At 41.5% G+C, this 22009-nt stretch overlaps 1 protein-coding gene across 7 annotated transcripts in view; it reads left to right on the top strand.

Annotated features, from left to right (window-relative positions):
• Nucleotides 1–22009, top strand: part of LOC124147724 — a 227360-nt gene that overhangs the window by 18996 nt on the left and 186355 nt on the right. For all 7 annotated transcript variants that reach the window (XR_006862808.2, XR_007217981.1, XM_046518470.2 and 4 more), the window contains exons 2-3: nt 8710–9765; nt 10761–10857. Coding sequence is in view for 5 of the 7 variants with exons in the window: in XM_046518470.2 (XP_046374426.2) it covers nt 8710–9765; nt 10761–10857 (1153 nt within the window). In the remaining 2 variants the exon portion in view is untranslated. The remainder of the gene's footprint in view (nt 1–8709; nt 9766–10760; nt 10858–22009) is intronic.

Raw genomic sequence — 22009 nt, 5'->3', positions numbered from 1 at the left:
AATGGGAGTGTGTCAGGATGGTGACTGGGAGTGTGTCAGGATGGTGAATGGGAGTGTGTTAGGATGGTGACTGGGAGAGTGTCAGGATGGTGACTGGGAGAGTGTCAGGATGGTGACTGGGAGTGAGAGTTTGTCAGGATGATGTGAATTGGTTTGTGTCAGGACTCCCATTCACCATCCTGACACACTCCCATTCACCATCCCGACACACTCCCATTCACCATCCCGATACACTCCCATTCACCATCCCGACACACTCCCATTCACCATCCCGACACACTCCCATTCACCATCCTAACACACTCCAATTCACCATCCCGACACACTCCCATTCACCATCCCAACACACTCCCATTCACCATCCTGACACACTCCCATTCACCATCCTGATACACTCCCATTCACCATCCCGACACACTCCCATTCAACATCCTGACACACTCCCATTCAACATCCTGACACACTCCCATTCACCATCCTGACACACTCCCATTCACCATCCTGACACACTCCCATTCACCATCCCGACACACTCCCATTCACCATCCCGACACACTCCCATTCACCATCCCGACACACTCCCATTCAACATCCTGACACACTCCCATTCACCATCCTGACACACTCCGATTCACCATCCCGACACACTCCCATTCACCATCCCGACACACTCCCATTCACCATCCCGACACACTTATATTCACCATCCAGACACACTCCCGTTCACCATCCCGACACATTCCCATTCACCATCCGGACACACTCCCATTCACTATCCCGACACATTCCCATTCACCATCCAGACACACTTCCATTCGCCATCCTGATACACTCCCATTCACCATCCCGACACATTCCCATTCACCATCCCGACACACTCCCATTCACCATCCCGACTGGGGGTCATACCGGGGTCTCTGTCCCTCCCCACTGGGGGTGTTACCTGGATCTCTGTCCCTCCCCACTGGGGGTGTTACCGGGTTCTCTGTCCCATACTGGGGGTGTTACTGGGTCTATGCTCCTCTCCACTGGGGGTGTCACCTGGATCTCTGTCCCTCCCCACTGGGGGTGTTACCTGGGCCTCTGTACCTCTCCACTGGGGGTGTCACCTGGATCTCTGTCCCTCCCAAATGGGGGTGTCACCAGGGTCTCTGTCTCATACTGGGGGTGTTACTGGGTCTATGCTCCTCTCCACTGGGGGCGTCACCAGGATCTCTGTCCCTCCCCACTGGGGGCGTCACCTGGATCTCTGTCCCTCCCCACTGGGGGTGTTACCTGGGTCTCTGTCCCTCCCCACTGGGGGTGTTACCTGGGTCTCTGTCCCTCCCCACTGGGGGTGTTACCTGGGTCTCTGTCCCTCCCCACTGGGGGTGTTACCTGGATCACTGTCCCTCCCCACTGGGGGTGTCACCTGGATCTCTGTCCCTCCCCACTGGGGGTGTTACCTCGGTCTCTATCCCTCCCCACTGGGGGTGTTACCTGGGTCTCGGTCCCTCCCCACTGGGGGTGTTACCTGGGTCTCTGTCCCTCCCCACTGGGGGTGTTACCTGGGTCTCGGTCCCTCCCCACTGGGGGTGTTACCTGGGTCTCTGTCCCTCCCCACTGGGGGTGTCACCTGGATCTCTGTCCCTTTTCACTGGGGGTGTTACCTGGGTCTCTGTCCCTCCCCACTGGGGGTGTTACCTGGGTCTCTGTCCCTCCCCACTGGGGGTGTCACCTGGATCACTGTCCCTCCCCACTGGGGGTGTTACCGGGATCTCTGTCCCTCCCCACTGGGGGTGTTGCCTGGGTCTCTGTCCCTCCCCACTGGGGTTGTTACTCATGTCTGTGTTCCACTGATCCGATCTGATCCATTATCACTGGGATCAAGTGTTAACCATATAATTAGTCTTTCTGTATTATCCAGAATAAACACAAACCTGGTAGGCATGGATCCTTCTGATCTAATCTTTCAGGCATTGTGTTGTGGATCTCTCTACTTGTCCTACAGTAATGTATTCTCAGTGTGGATTGTCACCACTGTAGATGTTGTTTGCAATGATTGCACCCTATTTGATGTATTATTACACTGAACATAATATTGCTATGTACATATGTTTAACCTAATTCTGTATAAGGTATGAAGGGTCTGTTTTTTCCCTAGAGGACAGTATTGATATGAGGAAGTGGCCAGCTTTAGTTGAGCCTAAACAAACTTGACTTAAACATTGTACAAATAGTTCAGATTTTTGTCAGTGAAGTCAGAGATATGTGTGACCTTTCAGCCTTAAGGAAGGACATTCAGAAAACTACTCCCAAATTGTTTTGTTTGCTGTCTTTGTTGTAACACATGGACTTTAAGTTCACAATTAATGAACTGGCTAAATTGGCAAGTTGAGCTTTTGGTGTTTCATGTACAAAATATTTTGATGCTGGTGGTTTTACTTATGCAATTTATACTAAATTGTATGAATCCTGGGTTCAGCCTATTATGCAATATGGTCCTTCCATCTGGGGGTTGTATGGACATAAAAAGTTAAACACTCGGCAAACAAAGCATGTAAATTTTTCCTCAGCCTTAGACATAATGCGTCAAATGTCACCGCCAGGGGAGACATGGGTTGGAAATCATGTGTCACTAAGCAACGTATAGAAGTATTTCGTTTATTCTTCCGCCTTAACAGTATGGAAATTATAAGATTGTCCCGTGTCATTCATGCTTTGTCAAGTAAAAGAGGGCGCTCATGGGAAAAGGAAGTTAACAAGCTAGCTAGAAACTTAAACGTCCTCGACTTGATCGATGTCCATTCGATGACATGTGGTCAGTTCACCCTCATTAAGCAAAAATTATTTGAAGTGGATGAAACTGCTTGGTTTTCAGAGTTGTGGAATGATGCTAATAACTATAATGGTAATAAGCTGAGGACCTATAGATTGCTTAAGAAGGATGTAGCGCCTGAGCCCTATGTCTTATCAAATTATATCCATAGACACGCCAGAAAATATTTGGCACTTTTACGCAGTGGCAGCCTCCCCAATAACATTGAAATATGAGGTACAGTCATCCCCCTGTCCCCCTTCAGGATAGAACTTGCCCTTTTTGTTTTAACTCAGTAGAGACTGAGGTCCACTTCTTAATTGATTGTAACATGTTTGATGATTTACGTTATGATGTAATGAACGCTATGTGTGAATGTATGCCAGATTTCATGAACTTATCTTCAACCGAGAAATTTATAACATTACTCAGATGTGAACACGGGTGTTATACTCTTTGTAAGCTAATTGATCAAATGTTCCAAAGACGCTTGTCACTCATTTAATTCTGTTTGCGCTTTTCTGCATGTATGCTATTATGTTTGCGAATAGTAGTATTTCTACTTGTGATCAATGTTATACTTGTACTGTTTATGTTGAGTGTCGGTGAGGATAAATGCACCTCTGTGTTGGATGTGTGTGTGTGTGGGGGGGGGCATATAATGTACGTATGGTGTGTGTGTGTGTGTGCGTGCGTGTGTGTGTGTCTGGGGGCATATAATGTACATATGGTGTTTGCGTGTGTGCGTGGGTGTGTGTGCGTGCGTGCGTGCGTGTGCGTGTGTGTGTGTGTGTGTGTGTGTGTGATATAATGTACGTATGGTGAGTGCATGCCTGCGTTTGTGTGTGTGTGTGGGGGGGCGTATAATGTACGTATGGTGTGTGTGTGCGTGAGTGCGTGCGGTATGGTGTGTGGTGGGGTTTGGGTGGGTGTGTCAGTGTTTAAGTGTTTGTGTATGATTGTGTGCATGACTTTATAAGTAATTTGGCGTGTGTGTCTGCGTGTGCGTGCATGCGTGTTCATAACCCAATCTTAACTTTAAACATTGTGTTAGAATATGTGTTTATCTACCTTATCCAGATCATGACGTTATAATTTGCTTTTATGTCTAAGTGTCTCGTAGGCCATACCTGGTCGGATGTTATATTGTATTGTTTGTGTACGTGTTTTAGTATGAAGTGTATATATCATGTGACACTATAATAAACATTATTCTCTCTCTCTCCCTGTATTGCAACAACAGTGGCTGCTGTTGCTGTCTGTGTGGGCTTGGGAAAGGGAGGTCACTCTGTAGACCATGATGGAGATGAAGCAGGGTGTGGAGTCATCCCACCTAGTCAGCTTGTTGACGGGGTTGACCTCTTTGGTCATGTGGACAAGGCGTCTGACCTCAGATCAAAAGGACCAAGGTTCAAATCCTATCACTGGACTCGGACATTTTATGACTGCTACAGTGGCACCCGATGTGGGGCTGAGCATGATCATATAGAACTTGAGTAAAATAAGTCTCCCAATGCGGCCCCAGAAGTGCCTTCTGTTGACGGAGTATGCAGCAGGGCGTGGAGTCATCCCGCTAATGACATCCTTACCTTGTGAGCTTGCTGATGGGGTAGTCCTCTTTGGTCATGTGCATAAGGCGTCCGACCTCAGAACAGGTCTGTGGTTCGAATCCTATCATGGGATTCGGATATTTTATGCTTGCTACAGAGACATCGGGCAGCAGCATCTAACTGTTGTATTTAGAGCCACAATTGGGAGGGACATACACTTCATTCACAAATGGAGTTATTCCATTAAATATTGGTCTATTTATAAAGCTTATTCTGGTTGAATAGACATAATGTGATAATGCATGAAGTGCTTGGAAATCAAAGTCTGCATGGGTTGCCAAGTGGCCTGATATGTCTGAGGCTCCACATTCCCTTGTCCCCTGTATATATCTATATTATTGGTAATTCTTATGACTACACAATGTCTATTACATCAGTGCCAAAATATACCCGAGGGAAGGATAATACACTAGACAGTAAACAGTCTGCTGAATTTAAACAGAAAATAACCCTAACTCAGTGATTTATCGAAAAATTAGGTCTTTTCCATAAATCCAGTATTTTGGGGGTGCATATTGTTCCAAACAAATAATTCTAGTTCTGACCAGTATTTGGTGCACATAACCTGAAATCACCTCTAAAGGCCTGTTTTCGGAATAATGTCAAGGACATATACAAATATGTTGTAATTGTCCCTAGAATTACTGCTACATGTGTGTCCAATTCCCCAATTGTGACATCCTCAATTGATTCCTAGCAGCCTTTGTCCCATGCGACCTTCCAGACATTGACCATCTATTACATCCCCTCTGCTTCTGATGAAGTCACGTTTGGTTATAACTTCACTTCCGATGGCCTCGACATTATTCCCATGAGTATGACCTGTCCTACACCTGGAAGACATCAGGTAGTCACAGGTTAGCCTGCCCTCCAAGACTGTAAGGTGGGGAACTGCTTGATGATGGGTGTGCCCCTGACAACTGGAGACAACTTGTTTTACACATACTGAGTCTGCTTTCCCTGAAGTAAGGCAGGTAGACAATGCCCTGATTTCCTTAGCAGTGAAAGTGTTGGTGGGGGGAAGAAAATCATTGCATTGAACCATTGTTTATTTTAAGAAGCATAATTGCGAGAATGAGAGAATTCTTAACCAGCTCTTTTCCCACCTCAATATGGTCAACCATTCCATGACATTTTTTTTTTAAAAAAGGTGAAAAAACGCTGCACCAAAGACTTTTGCACTAATATTATATGCGCACGTGTGTGCGTGTGTGCATGCGTCCATACGTTATTTATGTTTGGCTTGTTATTAAAGTGATTGGTGATAGCTGTACACTGTGTACTATTGAGACGACTGATTTCCCCATACCAAGGAATACCGTACTGTATGTACTTCCTGCACCAGGGGTATGTTCTTCTGGGAAAAAGCCTGGCGGAAGAGGTTATTATACAAGCATGTGTATTGTGTATCATAATGATTTTACAAAACGTGTCAGAATTTTTGCATTTCCTGGGCAAAGTGAGGGTAATACATGAATTTACACAAGTGTCATGTATTAATTTCTTTATTACCCATTATTTTTTAATCTTAAATATTCTGACGCATCGCGATACTTGTCCCATGATATGATACATAATACACGTGGGCCTGTTTATAGATACGCCATGATACGGAATGCTAATCTTAAGTACAGTGTTCCTCACTATTGCACCCTTCAATAAAGCGCTAACTTAGTTATAGCGTGGGGTTAAGCATGGCTCCCAAAACTTACTTACATTTTACATTTCGTTAAATGTCATATTTGTGGCAATTTGACTATTATATGTCAACATAATGTTTTCGCAATTGAAATACATGTAGCGCGGAAAATCCCTACGGTGACTGGTCAAATTGTTCCATACGTAAAAATGTCCTGCCATAGCAATCACCTGTATCAAACTGCAGTGCTTATGGTTCTTATAATTTTAAATATATATAGTAAAAGCTGCAACTAAAGTAACACGATTTTGGACGATATTATTCCTGATAAAACAATAATTTCAGAAACACTTTCTTCCAACCATTGCAACATTCCATTTTCAAGTTTTATCATTGGGTACTTTTTAACTGAATCGCCGGTAGATTGGGAGAAATGTGTGTACAGCTGATTGCTATTTCCAGCTTAGTTTACAAGAAAATACACACGGTAATCTTAATCTCTGCATATAAAACAATGCCTATGAGAGAAAAAATACAATTTCAATGGCAAATCATCGTGTTTAGTGATGTTTTATTTACCAAGTGTGTTATACCTGTTCGTTCACATGAATTCATGGAAGGGATACGATGTGTTTTTTTATAGTGCATAACACTCGATAAATCTTTTTTCACACTATGAATCATAAACAACTACAATTCCAATCTTTTACGAAACTCTGAAATGTACATAGTAGATCGTGTTAGGTAGGCAGAGCATGTGTTGTGTTGGTCATCTACCCCTATGGCTCCACCTCCGTTAAGACTCAACAGCAGGAGTGAGTGAGTGAGTGAGTATGGTTTTACGCCGCTTTTAGCAATATTCCAGCAATATCACGGCGGGGGACACCAGAAATGGGCTTCACACATTGTACCCATGTCGGGAATCGAACCCGGGTCTTCGGCGTGACGAGCGAACGCTTTAACCACTAGGCTACCCGACCGCCCCTCAACAGCAGGAGACAGTACCCATCTGTGACTATCACTTTACAAGGTTTACATTTTAATTTTTCTGAAAAAGAACCTGAAGCTGAACTATTCAGACTGTGAAGTACATTGATTATTTTCTGCTGTTTGAACTTTGAAGTTTTCTGTTGTTTTGAAATTTGAAGTGTTTTGAAGGAAAGCTAAACAACTTCAGTAGTCTTGTTATTATGAAATAATTTTGACAGTTCCAAAATCATGAAAGGTCCAATCTTGACATGCTTAAAGTATTGAAACTTAATAAATGCTGAAGTACTGTTGTTTGTTTTTATCGTTGAGTATTGAGTAAGGTATCGTATAGTGACCAGAATATCAAGATACGTATTGTATCGTGACCTTCCTGTATCACTGCAGCCCTACTTTTGAGCTCCCCTTTAAATAAATGCACTGATCACGACTGCTGTTGTAGATTTCCACAATTGTTGAATGATGTCAACAATCTTCACCTATGACATCGTTTCTAGTGTGGTGTTACATCACAGTAAGTTTTAAATGACATCGACAATGCCATCCAGATGACAGAAACAATACACTCGTGAGCATGAAGGCATATTTGTCCCAGTGCACAAAGGATACTTGGGGGAGTGGGGAGTGGAGAGACAGGTACAGTGGTGTATGTGAGTGGGGAGTGGGGGAGACAGCTACAGTGGTGTATGTGAGTGGGGAGTAGGGGAGACAGGTACAGTGGTGTATGTGAGTGGGGAGTGGGGGAGACAGCTACAGTGGTGTATGTGAGTGGGGAGTAGGGGAGACAGGTACAGTGGTGTATGTGAGTGGGGAGTGGGGGAGACAGCTACAGTGGTGTATGTGAGTGGGGAGTAGGGGAGACAGGTACAGTGGTGTATGTGAGTGGGGAGTGGGGGAGACAGCTACAGTGGTGTATGTGAGTGGGGAGTAGGGGAGACAGGTACAGTGGTGTATGTGAGTGGGGAGTGGGGGAGACAGTTACAGTGGTGTATGTGAGTCGGGAGTGGGGGAGACAGGTACAGTGGTGTATGTGAGTGGGGAGTAGGGGAGACAGGTACAGTGTTGTATGTGAGTGGAGAGTGGGGGAGACAGGTACAGTGGTGTATGTGAGTGGCGGAGACAGGTACAGTGGTGTATGTTAGTGGGGGAGACAGGTACAGTAGTGTATGTGAGTGGGGAGTTGGGGAGACAGGTACAGTGGTGTATGTGAGTGGGGAGTAGGGGAGACAGGTACAGTGGTGTATGTGAGTGGGGGAGACAGGTACAGTGGTGTATGTGAGTGGGGGAGACAGGTACAGTGGTGTATGTGAGTTGCGGAGACAGGTACAGTGGTGTATGTGAGTGGGGGAGACAGGTACAGTAGTGTATGTGAGTGGGGAGTGGGGGAGACAGGTACAGTGGTGTATGTGAGTGACGGAGACAGGTACAATGGTGTATGTGAGTAGGGGAGACAGGTACAGTGGTGTATGTGAGTGGGGAGTAGGGGAGACAGGTACAGTAGTGTAAGTTGGATTTCAATTGATTATGGGCAATACATAGGATTATTATTCTTAGATTCCATGGGAAATAGTTTGATTAAGGATGATTACCATAAACAGTGCATTAAGCATGTTCAGGAGTTATTAAATAGTTATTCTGTTGCAATTTTATTCTAGTGTTATTTTGTCCTGTTTCAGTTGGATGCTTGTACTAGTTTTGAAGAGAGGAGAAAGATACGAGCTGCCATTCGCCAGCTGAAAGATGGGGCAGTGAAATCTCACAGTTTCTCTGTCAAACCATTTGTCTCAAGTGCATTAGACAATAAGGATGCAGGGACTGGTGTAGCTCGACCCAGTCTAGGTCTTCACAGGACATCCAGTGACAACTTCAACAGCATTTCCCAACGCAGGAGCTACCACTGCGGTACATCTTCAAGTGATGGCACAACTAGGTCCAGCAGTGGGGATTCCTGGACACCATCAGGGGATAGCAATAGAGTGCCCAGGCACAGTGGACACTTATCAAGCTCAGAGGGGAGAAACGGTGTGGATAGATACAGTTCTAGGTATTCCTCTGGAGGCACAACAGACACTAGAACAGAGGTATTGCCGCCGAGGAGTTTTCATTCATCTACCTCAAATAGCAACAGCAATCCAAATTCCAGATCATATGCTGCATCCTCTGCAGATGGTAACAGTGTAACTCAACTGAGGAGCTCACATCTCTCTACATCTGCCAGCATCTTGTGTCCAAGCAGTGTAGTCTCTGTCGGGCCATCCACAGACTGTGTATCTAGTCACACCTCCAGAGTGGAGTCGCACCATCCAATCATCAAAGCAGGACATGACAAACATAGTAATGCCAGCAGAATTCTCGTCAATATTCGAGAGTCATTAAACTCTGTGGTGTTAAGAAAAAATGTTTTAAATATCCATTCAACTCCACCACAGACCTCGAGCAGTGTTAACTTCAGGAACGGTGTTTCCAATGCCCTCACCGACCTTGCATCAGAGGGGTTGGCAACTCCTCTCCAGGAGGTGAGCAGTGCTTGTGTGAGCAGTGCCAGGTCAGTGTCACTCAGCTCTGATGATCTCACCAGAAGCAGTGACAACATCCCTCGATGGCGCAGTGCCTCCTACACCTCTATACCGGGGGCAGATAACAACATAAAACAGAAGACCGCTGCAAGTGCTTTGGTGATAAATGACTCTGTTATAGAAAACTGCAAATCTGAGGAATACCTGCAATACCTGGTAAGCTAATGAAAGATAAATCTAGTCTGCATTCTTGAGGTTACCAAATAGGTAAACATTTACATCATTAATTCTTTAATATGCGTTTTGAAGTAGTACAAGATGACATCTTTGTTACTTGTCTACAACAGTAAGGGTTTACATGGAAACAAGTTAATTGTTACTGTAATTAATGTCTTCCAGGTCTAAGTCAGGATCAGTGGAAAGGAAACTATTTGTTACAATAGGGTCCTAAAGACATACCAATGCACACTTCCAGGAAAACTGGCGATGTTTAGATAATGTTTGTGAGAGATGAGAACAGGTTATTTCAAAGGCAGACTTAAAGAATGACATATGATATAGTTATCATGCTTGTGAGTTTGAGATGGTAAATATCCTCTATTAGGAATTAACACTATGTATTTTGCCAAGGCTTGCTAAATAAAATGTTTAGTCAAATCCCGGGACCTGAACCATGCCAATAACCCCTCACTTGAGAACCGCTATTTCTGTGATTAAATGTTATCTAATATTTGCCCAACAAACAATCTTTCAACTGATTTGGCCTCCTATTCAACACAGTGTAGTGGGTTGTCCTGTAGTGAGTTGTCCTGTAGTGAGTTGTCCTGTAGTGAGTTGTCCTGTAGTGAGTTGACCTGTAGTGAGTTGTCCTGTAATAAGTTGTCCTGTAGTGATTTGTCCTATATTGAGTTGTCCTGTAATGAGTTGTCCTCTAGTGAGTTGTCCTGTAGTGATTTGTCCTGTAGTGAGTTGTCCTGTAGTGTGCTGTCCTGTATTTGGTTGTTCTGTAGTGGGTTGTCCTGTAGTGAGTTGTCCTGTTGTGAGTTGTCCTGTAGTGGGTTGTCCTGTAGTTAATTATCCTGTAGTTGGTTGTCCCGTAGTGAGTTGTCCTGTAGTGAGTGGTCCTGTAGTGACTTGTTCTGTAGGGTTGGTTGAGATGTGCTGAAGTGAGTTGTCTTGAAGGTTTTGACAGTGATATGTGTTTATTTCAGCTATTGAGATCCTCAGAATTTGTAGAAAGACGAAAACTTAGAACCAGGATAAGAGAACTACGTGAAAACAGAGAAGACAAGGACCTTGTTGAGAAAGGTAACATCTTTGAGACTATTTTTTTCTCCCTGTAGAATTACTCTGAAAACAATGAATGGCCAACAGGACCATCACAAATCTTGTGTTTATGGATCATATTATGGTATGACAGAGCCATCCCTGAGAATTGTTCTACTCAATGTCTGAATCATAATTGAAACATTTTCAGAAGGGTTGTTCCCTTTACTTATGCCTCGCCCAACAGCTCCTGTGATGGTGACTACCCCAAGAAACAGGCCTACCATAGACAATTGTCTTAGCGCCACATACACATGATAAGTTGTTCATGCATGACACCCATAGCAGGACCACACTGCAGGACACCCATAGCGTGACAGCGGCCTGTGACATTGGTGTGTGAAATTGGTGTGTGACAGCAGTGCTTCAGAGCAGTGCGTTACAGTGTGTGACTGCGGGGTAGTGACAGTGGTTTGTGACTGTGTGTGACAGTGGTTTGTGACAGCCCTGTGTGACAGCTTTGTGCAGGAAGTGACAGGCGGTGTGTGACTTCAGTGCATGACTGCAGTATGTGACTGTGACAGCAGGGTGTAACAGTGTGTGACAGTGGTGTGTGACAGTGATAGCAGTGTGTGACAGTGTGTGACAGTGGTATGTGACTGCAGTGTGTGAAAGTGGTGTAAAGTGTGTGACAGCAGGGTGTGACAGTGATGTGTGACAGCGGTTTGTGACAGCAGTTTGTGAAAGCAGTGTGTAACAGTGGTTTGTGACAGCAGTGTGTGACAATGGTGTAAAGCGTGTGACAGCAGGGTGTGACAGTGGTGTGTGACAGCGGTTTGTGACAGCAGTATGTGACTGACAGCGGTGTGTAAAAGTTGTGTGTGACAGTGATTGCAGTGTGTAACGGTGTGTGACAGGCGGTGTGTGACAGCAGTGTATGACAATGGTTTGTGACTGTGTGACAGTGGTGTGTGGTGTGTGACAGCAGGATATGACACTGGTTTGTGGCGGTGTGTGACAGCGGTGTGTGACAGCAGTGTGTGACAGTGTATGTGACAGTGGTTTGTGACAGCAGTGTGTGACTGATTTGTGACAGCAGTGTGTGACTGTCTGTGACAGTGGTTTGTGACAATGGTGTGTGACAGCAGTGTGTGACACTGGTGTGTCACGACCGTTTGTGACTGTGTGAGTGGTTTGTCACAGCAGTGTTGACAGTGTTTTGTGACAGTTTGTGTGACAGTGTGTGACAGCAGTGTGTGATAGCAGTGTGTGACTGTGTGTGACAGTGGTTTATGACAGCGTGTGACAGAAGAGTTTTACAGTGGTGTGCGGTGTGTGACAGCAGTGTGTGACTGTGACAGTGGTGTGTGACTGTGTGACTGGTTTGTGACAGCAGTGTTTGACAGTGATTTGTGACAGCAGTGTTTGACAGTGGTTTGTGACACCTCATGTGACAGCAGTGTGTGACTGTGTGTGACAGTGATGTGTGACTGTGTGACAGTGGTTTGTGACAGCGGTGTGTGACAGCAGTGTGTGACAAGAGTTTTACATTGGTGTGCGGTGTGGGACAGCAGTGTGTGACTGTGTGACAGTGGTTTGTGACCGCAGTGTGACAAGAATTTGACATTGGTGTGCGGTATGTGACAGCAGTGTGTGACAGTGTGTGTGACAGGTGTGTGACAGCAGAGTGTAATGGGGCTTGTGACATTGGGTGTGACAACAGTGTGTGACAGTGGTGTGCGACAATGGTATGTGAGAGCAATGTGTGACAGGGGTGTGTGACAACTGTGTGACAGTGGCGTGTGAGATCAGGACTGAGTGTGTCATGCAGGAATAGTGTGAGCAATATGTTGGAACTAAGCAAAGCTGTATTCCTTTATTTATTCAGGTATTAATACAGGTGTAAAACTGCTCTATTGAAGTTGCTTGAGCCATGGTCATACAATATCCAAATGGTCTGCTTCAACAGATAATACTACACGGGTTATGAGGGGTTTGCTTGGACCAAGATAATATGTGGTAGAGACAGATTTAATCATGTTGATACTGTGAGTAGTCAAAACCATTGATTTGTGGGTCAGGCCAGGATCAGCTAAGCTGTGTTATCACACACTCTGATCCATAGAGCTTTGTAGGGAAGAGGTCTAGGTCAGAGTTTGTAACCAGATTGATAAAATGACATGCAAACATTTCCAGACTGAAGCTCATGCATGATTGGATGTATGTCTTCCTTCCAGTGAATACCCTGAGATATGCTGGTATACATGGTATATTTCATCTCAGTCAGCAAACAAGTGTTTAATAATCTTTACTAATTATGATATTGTGATGTAGGAACTTTGGGATGGCGTGTAAATGGTTATGGTCAAGTGAACCTTATTGTAGGGAGTGATGACCGTGTTAGTACCATCATACTGAACTGCCACTGCAGACACCAGCCTAGAGGTGCTGGAAGTGATGTAGTAGGGGCGCTCTGTCATCATTTGTCCACATTATGGAAGACATGTGTCTGCAGGGCTGTCTCTACTTTCATTGTCATCAGATTTCAATCTGTTTCTCTACCTGGTGTTGGCACAGACAATTTTTAAATGATGTACGGTGTATCTTCACCTCCGGTGTTATCAGAGCAGAAGCAATTCCTATGCATCATCTACCACAGGGACACATCAATAAAACATCCACCTATTGGGGCTACTTCTCCAGGGTGCACTTGCACAAAGAGCTCTTAGTGTTAAGGTTATCGTTACTTCCTTACCTTAACATAGGCATATGATAGTTGTAGCGCAAAGGTCACTTTATGCAAGTGGGCCCAGGTCCCTGTCAGTAGTCTGATAGTTTGACTCTATTTGTATCTGGTAGATTTATTGCCAGGAAAAACTGTAAACCTTGTTGATGTTAAATGACCACATGTAGATAAGACACTATATTTTGATCATTAGCTCTATAGGTGATCGAACCTATACATTGATGATGGAGAAAAGTCTAGCCTAAGCTAATTGCAGTTTTGTGAATTGAGCAACAATCTTCCTTGTAACCTCTTCTACTCACATGTTTCATTATCCAGTTCAATCTTAGTTTATTATATAGAGACAATGTCTTACACAGAAATGTGTAGCTGCTCTGGGGTAGATCCCCACTGATCATGCTGATGTCCTGTGTTGTGTGTTGTTTTACGGGATGCCTGTATGATGTGGAATCATTTGGCTGTATGGACCTGCATCACACTTCCCTGTCTCACTGTGGGCTGGGATGTTCCTCCCAGGCGTCCTTTGTTTGCCGGCACCCACAACACATCTGCTCATGATCATGCTTGCCAGGAAAGGTCAAATCTGTCTCAGACACATTGGAGTGAACAAGCTTGTGAGGGGGACATACATCCAAGAAACCACACCTACTTGGATCTGGAGTAAATATTTGTGTGCTGTTCAAATAGTTGACATAGATTCCAGCAGTGATAGCTTCAGTCCTTGTGATATTCCTACAAATACTCATGTTGTATAGCAATGGGCAGAATAAATGTGACAGTTTCAAGATTCAATAATTTAATCAATAATACAAATTTTGTTCTCAGATTTTGCACACGCTTGTATACAACTATTGTCTTATAAGTTATTTAAAATATCATCACTAGTCAGTAACTGCTGCATTACTGTCCAGACACTGTTGGATATGATGCTCCATGCTGTCTATCAAACTGTCATTTTCAATTGGGTTTAGATCTGGCGAAGCTGCAAAGAAATTTCAATATTATGTTTTTTGCTGTGAAGCCAGGTAAGGGTGAATTGCAAGGTGTAAAAAGAGGTGTTAACATGTTGAGGTTGAAAGGGAATTACACTTTGGGTGTTATTTGAATCTAGGATGCCCACTGAGAACTTAGGAACCATTTTTTAACACTTTCCATCCCTTGGCTGTCTTTTTCTTGGAATCCAAAAGAAGTGGAACTCTGGTTCATCTGTGAAAGTTCTTTCCTTTCATGTCATTGCACCACTCAACTCTCTTTGCCGTATGAGATGCATTCATGAGGGGAATTTTATGAGGCACATGTTTTGCATACCTGGAACGTTTAGCCTTTAGCCTGCTGAATTATTTTCACACTTCTTACCCTGCCTGCTGGATTAATTTTAGCATAAGGCACTGTAAAGAGGGTGGGTGATTTCAAACAGTCGGTGCCTCATTAAACAAGGGCCAATTGAAGAAATATTTTGCACATTTATTCCTGATAGAAAACTACACAATACTATATAAAAATATCCCGGTGTTTTCAATCAAAGCGAACACAAAATTTGTAAATTTTCTTGAACTTACCTGAATTGTGTTATTGAAGGTGGTTTGCATTTCATGCTAGGAAAATTTTAATATCGTAACATTTGTGCAAATTGATTTCAATAATCATATCTCCGATATCCTAATTTTAATTGAGTAAAAATTCGTTTTTTTTTATCGGCATATAACAGCGCGATGGTAAATCATGAACCATTTCAGTAAATTTATTATCTAAACGTTAAACAGAAAAATAACTTAATTTTCGAGGTCATCATGTCGGTTGCAGAAATACGAATATTCGGGTTAATCTGACGTGTCATGTTATAAAACTTGCAGGAAACAATTAATGACTTATAAATATTCACTAATCCTAATTTCAACCGTTTTGTCATGATGCTAGCAGACGTCTTAAAATCAAACATGGCGCGCTTCGCCCGACCTCCGCATAACTTATTGCTATTTTAATATCAATAAAGTTTACATTGTCTTTATAAATATAACTTGGCGAAAGTTGACGATCTTCTCAATCGAAGAATGTTTTATTTGTCATATTCCGATTAATATGATGAGAGAAAAACGAAAATAAAGATCGTGAATTCTGACAGCACAATTTCAATAAGTGCAAAGGTCACCGGATGTGATGTCACAGACAGGGGTAGTCTGCTGATAATCTTTCGTAACAAAACAATTACAGTAAATTTTGAAATAGTTCGCCTATCACATACAGCAAAAACATAAGTCGATACACAGTATCAGTAATCACCACTAACATGAAATAAAAATGTGACTTTGACAATATAATTCGCATATTAGTTAATCCGTTTGACCTTGCATGCTCCCGTGACCCGGAAACGGTAGACGATAAATCAACATGCCACATGCAAGTTTCTCGGTATCTTTTATCTGAACTTCTGTTGATATTTAAGAATCACCATTCGATGTTACGGTGAATATAAATGGGACATGATTCATATTTCTGCGATGTACACGCTGATAAATTTCACTACAACAAGTGTATCCCACGTAATACATCTATGGATATCGTCGATCAGCAAGATCACCCTCTACAACAGGTGCGCGAAAATGGGCTTGACAAAACGTGTTTCAAAATAACATCACCGCGTTGATGAATATGATAGGGTATATATAAGCAATAAAATGCTACGTACATATTTTCTGTGTTAGTACCACATTACATTTGGGATAGTTTTCCTTTCGGGAATACATTCATAGATTCTAGCATGATTTTAGAACAGTTTCACGAAGGATTTCTAAATTTATTCCAAAAATATGAAGACCACCATGCTGCGTATTGATGATAGATTTGTAATTGTTTAATTATTTACAGCTGTTTACAGGTTTTTAAATTTTAAGTTATATTTAGTAGTTATTTTTTTCGACAATGATGGTGTGTGGGGATAGTAAATATTGGTCTTTGCATCAGCACAGTGTAACTGATCAAACTTCAATTATTATCTTTAGTTTAAACCTATTTTTTCAACAATTATTATCTTTCACTCTGAAAATCAACTATGTGAATAAGCTCTCTGATGTCAACATTTTAATTTTAGTATTCCATGAATAATGAATAAATCATATCCTTAACATATACATACTAAACTCATATGGACATTAATCTTGTGCATTATGTGGTTTGTTTCCAAATAAAACAATTCTGAAATATAATTTAATAGGAATATGATACATTAATACAGTAACAGTACTTGTAACAGTACATGACATTTTTGTTTGTTTAATCACAAGAACCATAGTGGCACATAAGCTGGTAAGTTAGCCATATGTTTCTTAGTAAATGCTATCTCAGTCTTCTGGTTGGAATGAAAAGAAACATGCCTGTGTACATGTTTACCCTTGCCAGATGTATTTTTTCCAGTCAGCCAATCCATTACTTTTGTTCACCTTATGTGGTCTATTTTATACATACAGGTACTGCTTCCAACCTGTTTTTCCTTTGTATGCAATCACAGAATCACATCTTCCTTAGCTGGTGTGTATAAAAGTATCACTGTCATCATGAAAAAAGAATTATAAAGGAAAGTCATATTTTCATTCAAAAACATATCTGTCTTTCCTTGAATACTCTTTGTCTAAGTGCCAGAAATGTCAAGTGTCATAAAAAAATTTAAAAAAAATTTTCATAAGGACTTTTCTTAGATGGACCTAGATCTAAGTCAAACCATGTGACAAGTTAGGTAGAATTATAACCTTATAAGCCCTCATTTCTGAGGTGTCCATATTGTTCACATTTTTATAAATTTTTAGGACAAAAAAGTGATCCGTGTTGATCTGCCTGTTTTGTTATGTAAAACAAATTCTTGTGTTAAAATTAGAAAAGGAATCAGACGAATTTGTTTTATCCCATTGATTCACAAAAAACCAGTTGAAATGTACACAGGTGACTTTTGTACCCAAAATTTCTAGTAATTTGTTACCCAAATGGGTAGATCTATGTGATTTTGTAGATCTAGATCTACCTAGTATTATTCCAAAGATATTCATCAATTTTGGTGTCTTAAACTTAACATAATATCAATTTCCTATCAAAACAATACATTCTAACTTAGGTTTAAAGGGGCACTGATCTAACGGACTGGTTGTTGCCTTTGTTATTGTTTTTCCCCCGTGAGTACCCGGATGATACGCAACGCAACTGAGCGTGACCAGAGACTGGGGTACCGTCTGGAAGGACAGCTAAATAAACTTGGAGGCTGGAGGCAATATTTGTTTTACGCATTTTTGAACACTGATTGGTTAACTGTGATCTATAAAGATTTCGACAAAGGGCGCATGTTAATTCATTTCTTCAGCCTAAACAAACAGACAAAAAGAACAAGGGAGCTCATCGGACGTCGTCATTTGGAAATACCCCAGATGGTTATAGTTTAATACTAAAAACAGTATCCATGCAGTGAAAGCATTTTCGGATTTCGGCTTGCGTCGATAATACGATTACTACTCCCTTGTTGTCATCCACGTTTTCTTGTATAACCCTACACTTGTGTATTTGTCGTCATTCACTTGATGCTCAGTTAATGAATTTATTACAGGTACAATTAGTGGTAGCACCACTTATATTACCTGACAAAGGTTCCCATTTGGCATTTATTGTGTCTGGGGTAATTATTCAATCTAAATCCAGGTTTGAAGTAAGGTGAAATGTGTGTTATGTAATATGCACGTGGCAGCCCAGCAAGAGATGAATGATCACTTGATTTACTTTTTTTTGTAAATCAACGGATCGTTCCTAGTCATCAAAGGATTAACAGAAAATACGTTGATTGATTAATCACTGTTATCTTGCACAGTGGATATGTCAAGAGTGAGTGTTTACATGTCTAGGTTTACTAAAACAAAGGGAATACACTCATATCATGGCGCGAAGTGCCGATGTAAAAACAACATACTTTGTTCAAAGGGTTAACTGATAATACGTTGATTGATTGATCATTGTTATCTATCACTCAATGGAATTTTTAGGAACCGTGATCGCTATGAAAATAGTTGTCACGTGGGCTTTCTCAGCCGACCATTGAGACTTGACACCTATGTAAAACACCTGAAACAATCCAAGCGATCAGTTGAGAAACGAACACGGGTTATAATATCCCGAAACGATATATATCTTTTAAAATATTTGATTGTTACTGAGACACGTGACATCGAATAAGTTTCTTTGTACAGCTGCAGACGAGTGGGATATTGTTCCTTTGTGTGGATATTCACGGATACATTCCTCGAACAAGGAAGCTGCCTAAAACTTATACACATAAATTTGGTAGGTTGTAATTATGATATCTGCATTTTGTTTTCCTTCATTGGCTGTAGCATTGAACCGATTCGTTCTTGTTCCTCTACGTCTTGGTTGGGAAATTCTTCAGATTGACTAAAATTGATTAAGACGACCAAAAGGGCCTAACAACATCACAACAGATTATTATGTGGATTAGAAGCCAAACAACATAGAAATGTACTTTTCAACGTAACATTTTCAGTCTCTTGGTGATGACATTAAACATCAAAATGTTTGGAATTCGTTATCATAATAATACAGATGGAAATGTTTTTCAGTCACTTTGTAAAATAACTGAATATTTAGACGTTTAATAAATTTGTTACACATTTGACAGTAACAAAATATACACACTTTAAAAAAGCATATGCTCAGGTGAAATATATACTTTGTGTTGCAAGTCAAAATAGTGTAAACGAAAATGGCAAAATTACCAAGCTAGTGACTTATCAAAACTTCGTCACCATTACCGATGCTACTCACAAAGATACCTACATTTCCTTATTATCTCGAAAACTGTATTTCATTTTGTTGATCAATGTGACCATACGCCCTTATTACTACCCATAAAAGTGACTAATGCGCTTACGAATGGCGCATCAGAGGTCGCGAACTAGTCTAGATTTCTGCTATACATCCGGGTACTCACTGGGAAAAAACAATAACAAAGGCAACAACCAGTCCCGGGGAATTGCGTTAGATCAGTGCCCCTTTAACCAACTTAACTGGCCTCTTCTTCAGTGACAAGGCGTCAATTTTCTCTCAAAACTAAACAATCAATTTCAAGGATCAGTCATAATCATATTATGAACTTGATGAAATATTTTATTATGTGTTCTGTTCATCTACATGAAAACATAAATATAATTATAGATCTATTGTCTTATTTTCTTAGGTACAAATTCACAAAGTATTTTGGGTACAATTTAATTTGTTTTGGGTACAAAATCACATATAGGAGCCTAGAATCTCTATATATATTTTACACTACCTCGTCGTGTACCAAAATCTTATCGGTTCAGAGGACGGGAGGTTCTCAGAAAGTATTCAACAACATCTTTAAATTTTTAAATTTATTTTTTTGTATGTTAGAACAATAACAATATTATGTTGTTATTATTATGGCATATCAATACGTTATATCGCTCTTCGTTGCGTTCGTTTTCAGAAAATATTTTAAAATTAAAATCATCGAGCGTGAAATCCATTACGGTTTCGGATTTAGACTTACACATTTGATGGCCACAATCACGAAGAAATATTAAACAAATAGGAGTGACGACTGCTCTCCAAATCAATAAATAGTAAATAGTTGACGAAAAATAGTAAATTATGTATTTTCTTTTGAATTTGAATCTATTTCGGAATTTCTTTATGATAGCTTACCAACTTTTGCATATTTTGCTTCCATGTGTCACATGCGGTACGTGCTTCCAGTTTCAGATATGATAGCTAATATTGCAAGTATTTTGATTTTATCTAGTAAACTGCATTATTTTGCTATTGAATGGTTACCTAAAATGTATATCAGTTCAGATTTTGCGTATCATCCAATATTTGTCATTTTTCGCAGTGTTTGTTGACTTTGTTCGACTCAACAAATCGCGAGTTAGGCCACGCCCAAACGTATCACTGACGTTTGTCGGCTTGTCAATGTGTCCGAAAGTTTATCAAACGAAATCATTTGCAAACTCTTTAATTTTTATTTTTTTTTTACAAAGATTTATACATACGTGTCAATAATTCTAGAAAATTAAGTTAGATGTAACAAAATGATTGTAATAGTCTAACGGGATAACTATGCATGTGGAGTTGTTTGTTTACCGCTGTTGCCATGATCGTACAAGTTCCATCCAATCAATGATGTTAAGATTCAGATTGTTTTTGTTTACAATTAGTTACACTGAAAGTTGCTAATTTTTAGAAATTAAGGAACATGAGTGTTTTCCTTTCGTCAGACAACAAAAATTTATGATCGAATAGGAAAAATGATGAAATTATAAAGAAAACTTGGACTGCATGCCGCTCAACGTGAAGTGCCAAAAGTCAACAATGGCCGTTTCTGGTAGTTGTGTGCCGAGAAGTTTGGCCGAAACTTTTTTAACTCGCGATATTTTCTTTTTGAGGTAAATAAATGACTGAAAGTTTTGATATTGAGCAAGCTGAGCATTTATGCATGTCATTCGTAATTTAAATGTTACGCAAAGCCTTCTTGGTAAATAGATATGGCGAGTTTTATTTTGAGGTGTCGTCATGCTATTCGCCTGTCGAATGGGTTCGACATCAGATGCACGGGAAGTGACACCTCTGTCGAATGGGTTCGACGTTAGCGTACAGAGCTTTAAGACATCGTCTAGTAGTCCATTACGACACCTCCATGACCCTTGACTTGTTGCCTTTACAGCAATTTGTTTCGCAGACCAATTGGGATGCGACGCCAAGAGACACACAGACGTCTATCATTCACACCTAGAGATGTCCAACGTCCCAATCTTGGCCTATGTTCTATGCCTTCGGAAGCTTCACAGCTTTTCAAACTTTGATAAACTGTAGCTTTGTGTAGTTCCATCAACTTCAGAAGGGTTTTTACAGATCGGATACCAAGTCCTTGCACATCTGACAAACATCCTCTCCTCTATACTGTAGACTGACAGAGGCTGTGTCCTCTCCTCCATACTGTGGACTGACTGAGAGCTGTGTCCTCTCCTCTATACTGTAGACTGACAGAGGTTGTGTCCTCTCCTCTATACTGTAGACTGACTGAGAGCTGTGTCCTCTCCTCTGTACTGTAGACTGATAGACCTGTGTCCTCTCCTCTATACTGTAGACTGACAGACCTGTGTCCTCTCCTCTATACTGTAGACTGGCAGGGGCTGTGTTGTCTCCTCTATACTGTAGACTGACAGACCTGTGTCCTCTCCTCTATACTGTAGACTGACAGAGGCTGTGTTCTCTCCTCTATACTGTAGACTGACAGAGGACTGTGTCCTCTCCTCTATACTGTAGACTGACAGAGGCTGTGTCCTCTCCTCTATACTGTAGACTGACAGACCTGTGTCCTCTCCTCTATACTGTAGACTGACAGAGGCTGTGTCCTCTCCTCTATACTGTAGACTGACA

The sequence above is a fragment of the Haliotis rufescens genome, unplaced genomic scaffold, assembly GCF_023055435.1.
Source record: "Haliotis rufescens isolate VD_foot unplaced genomic scaffold, xgHalRufe1.0.p SCAF_36, whole genome shotgun sequence".
Taxonomy (NCBI): Eukaryota; Metazoa; Mollusca; class Gastropoda; order Lepetellida; family Haliotidae; genus Haliotis; species Haliotis rufescens.
The sequence above is the reverse complement of the archived record's forward strand: the minus strand, read 5'-3'. Positions and strand labels throughout refer to the sequence as shown.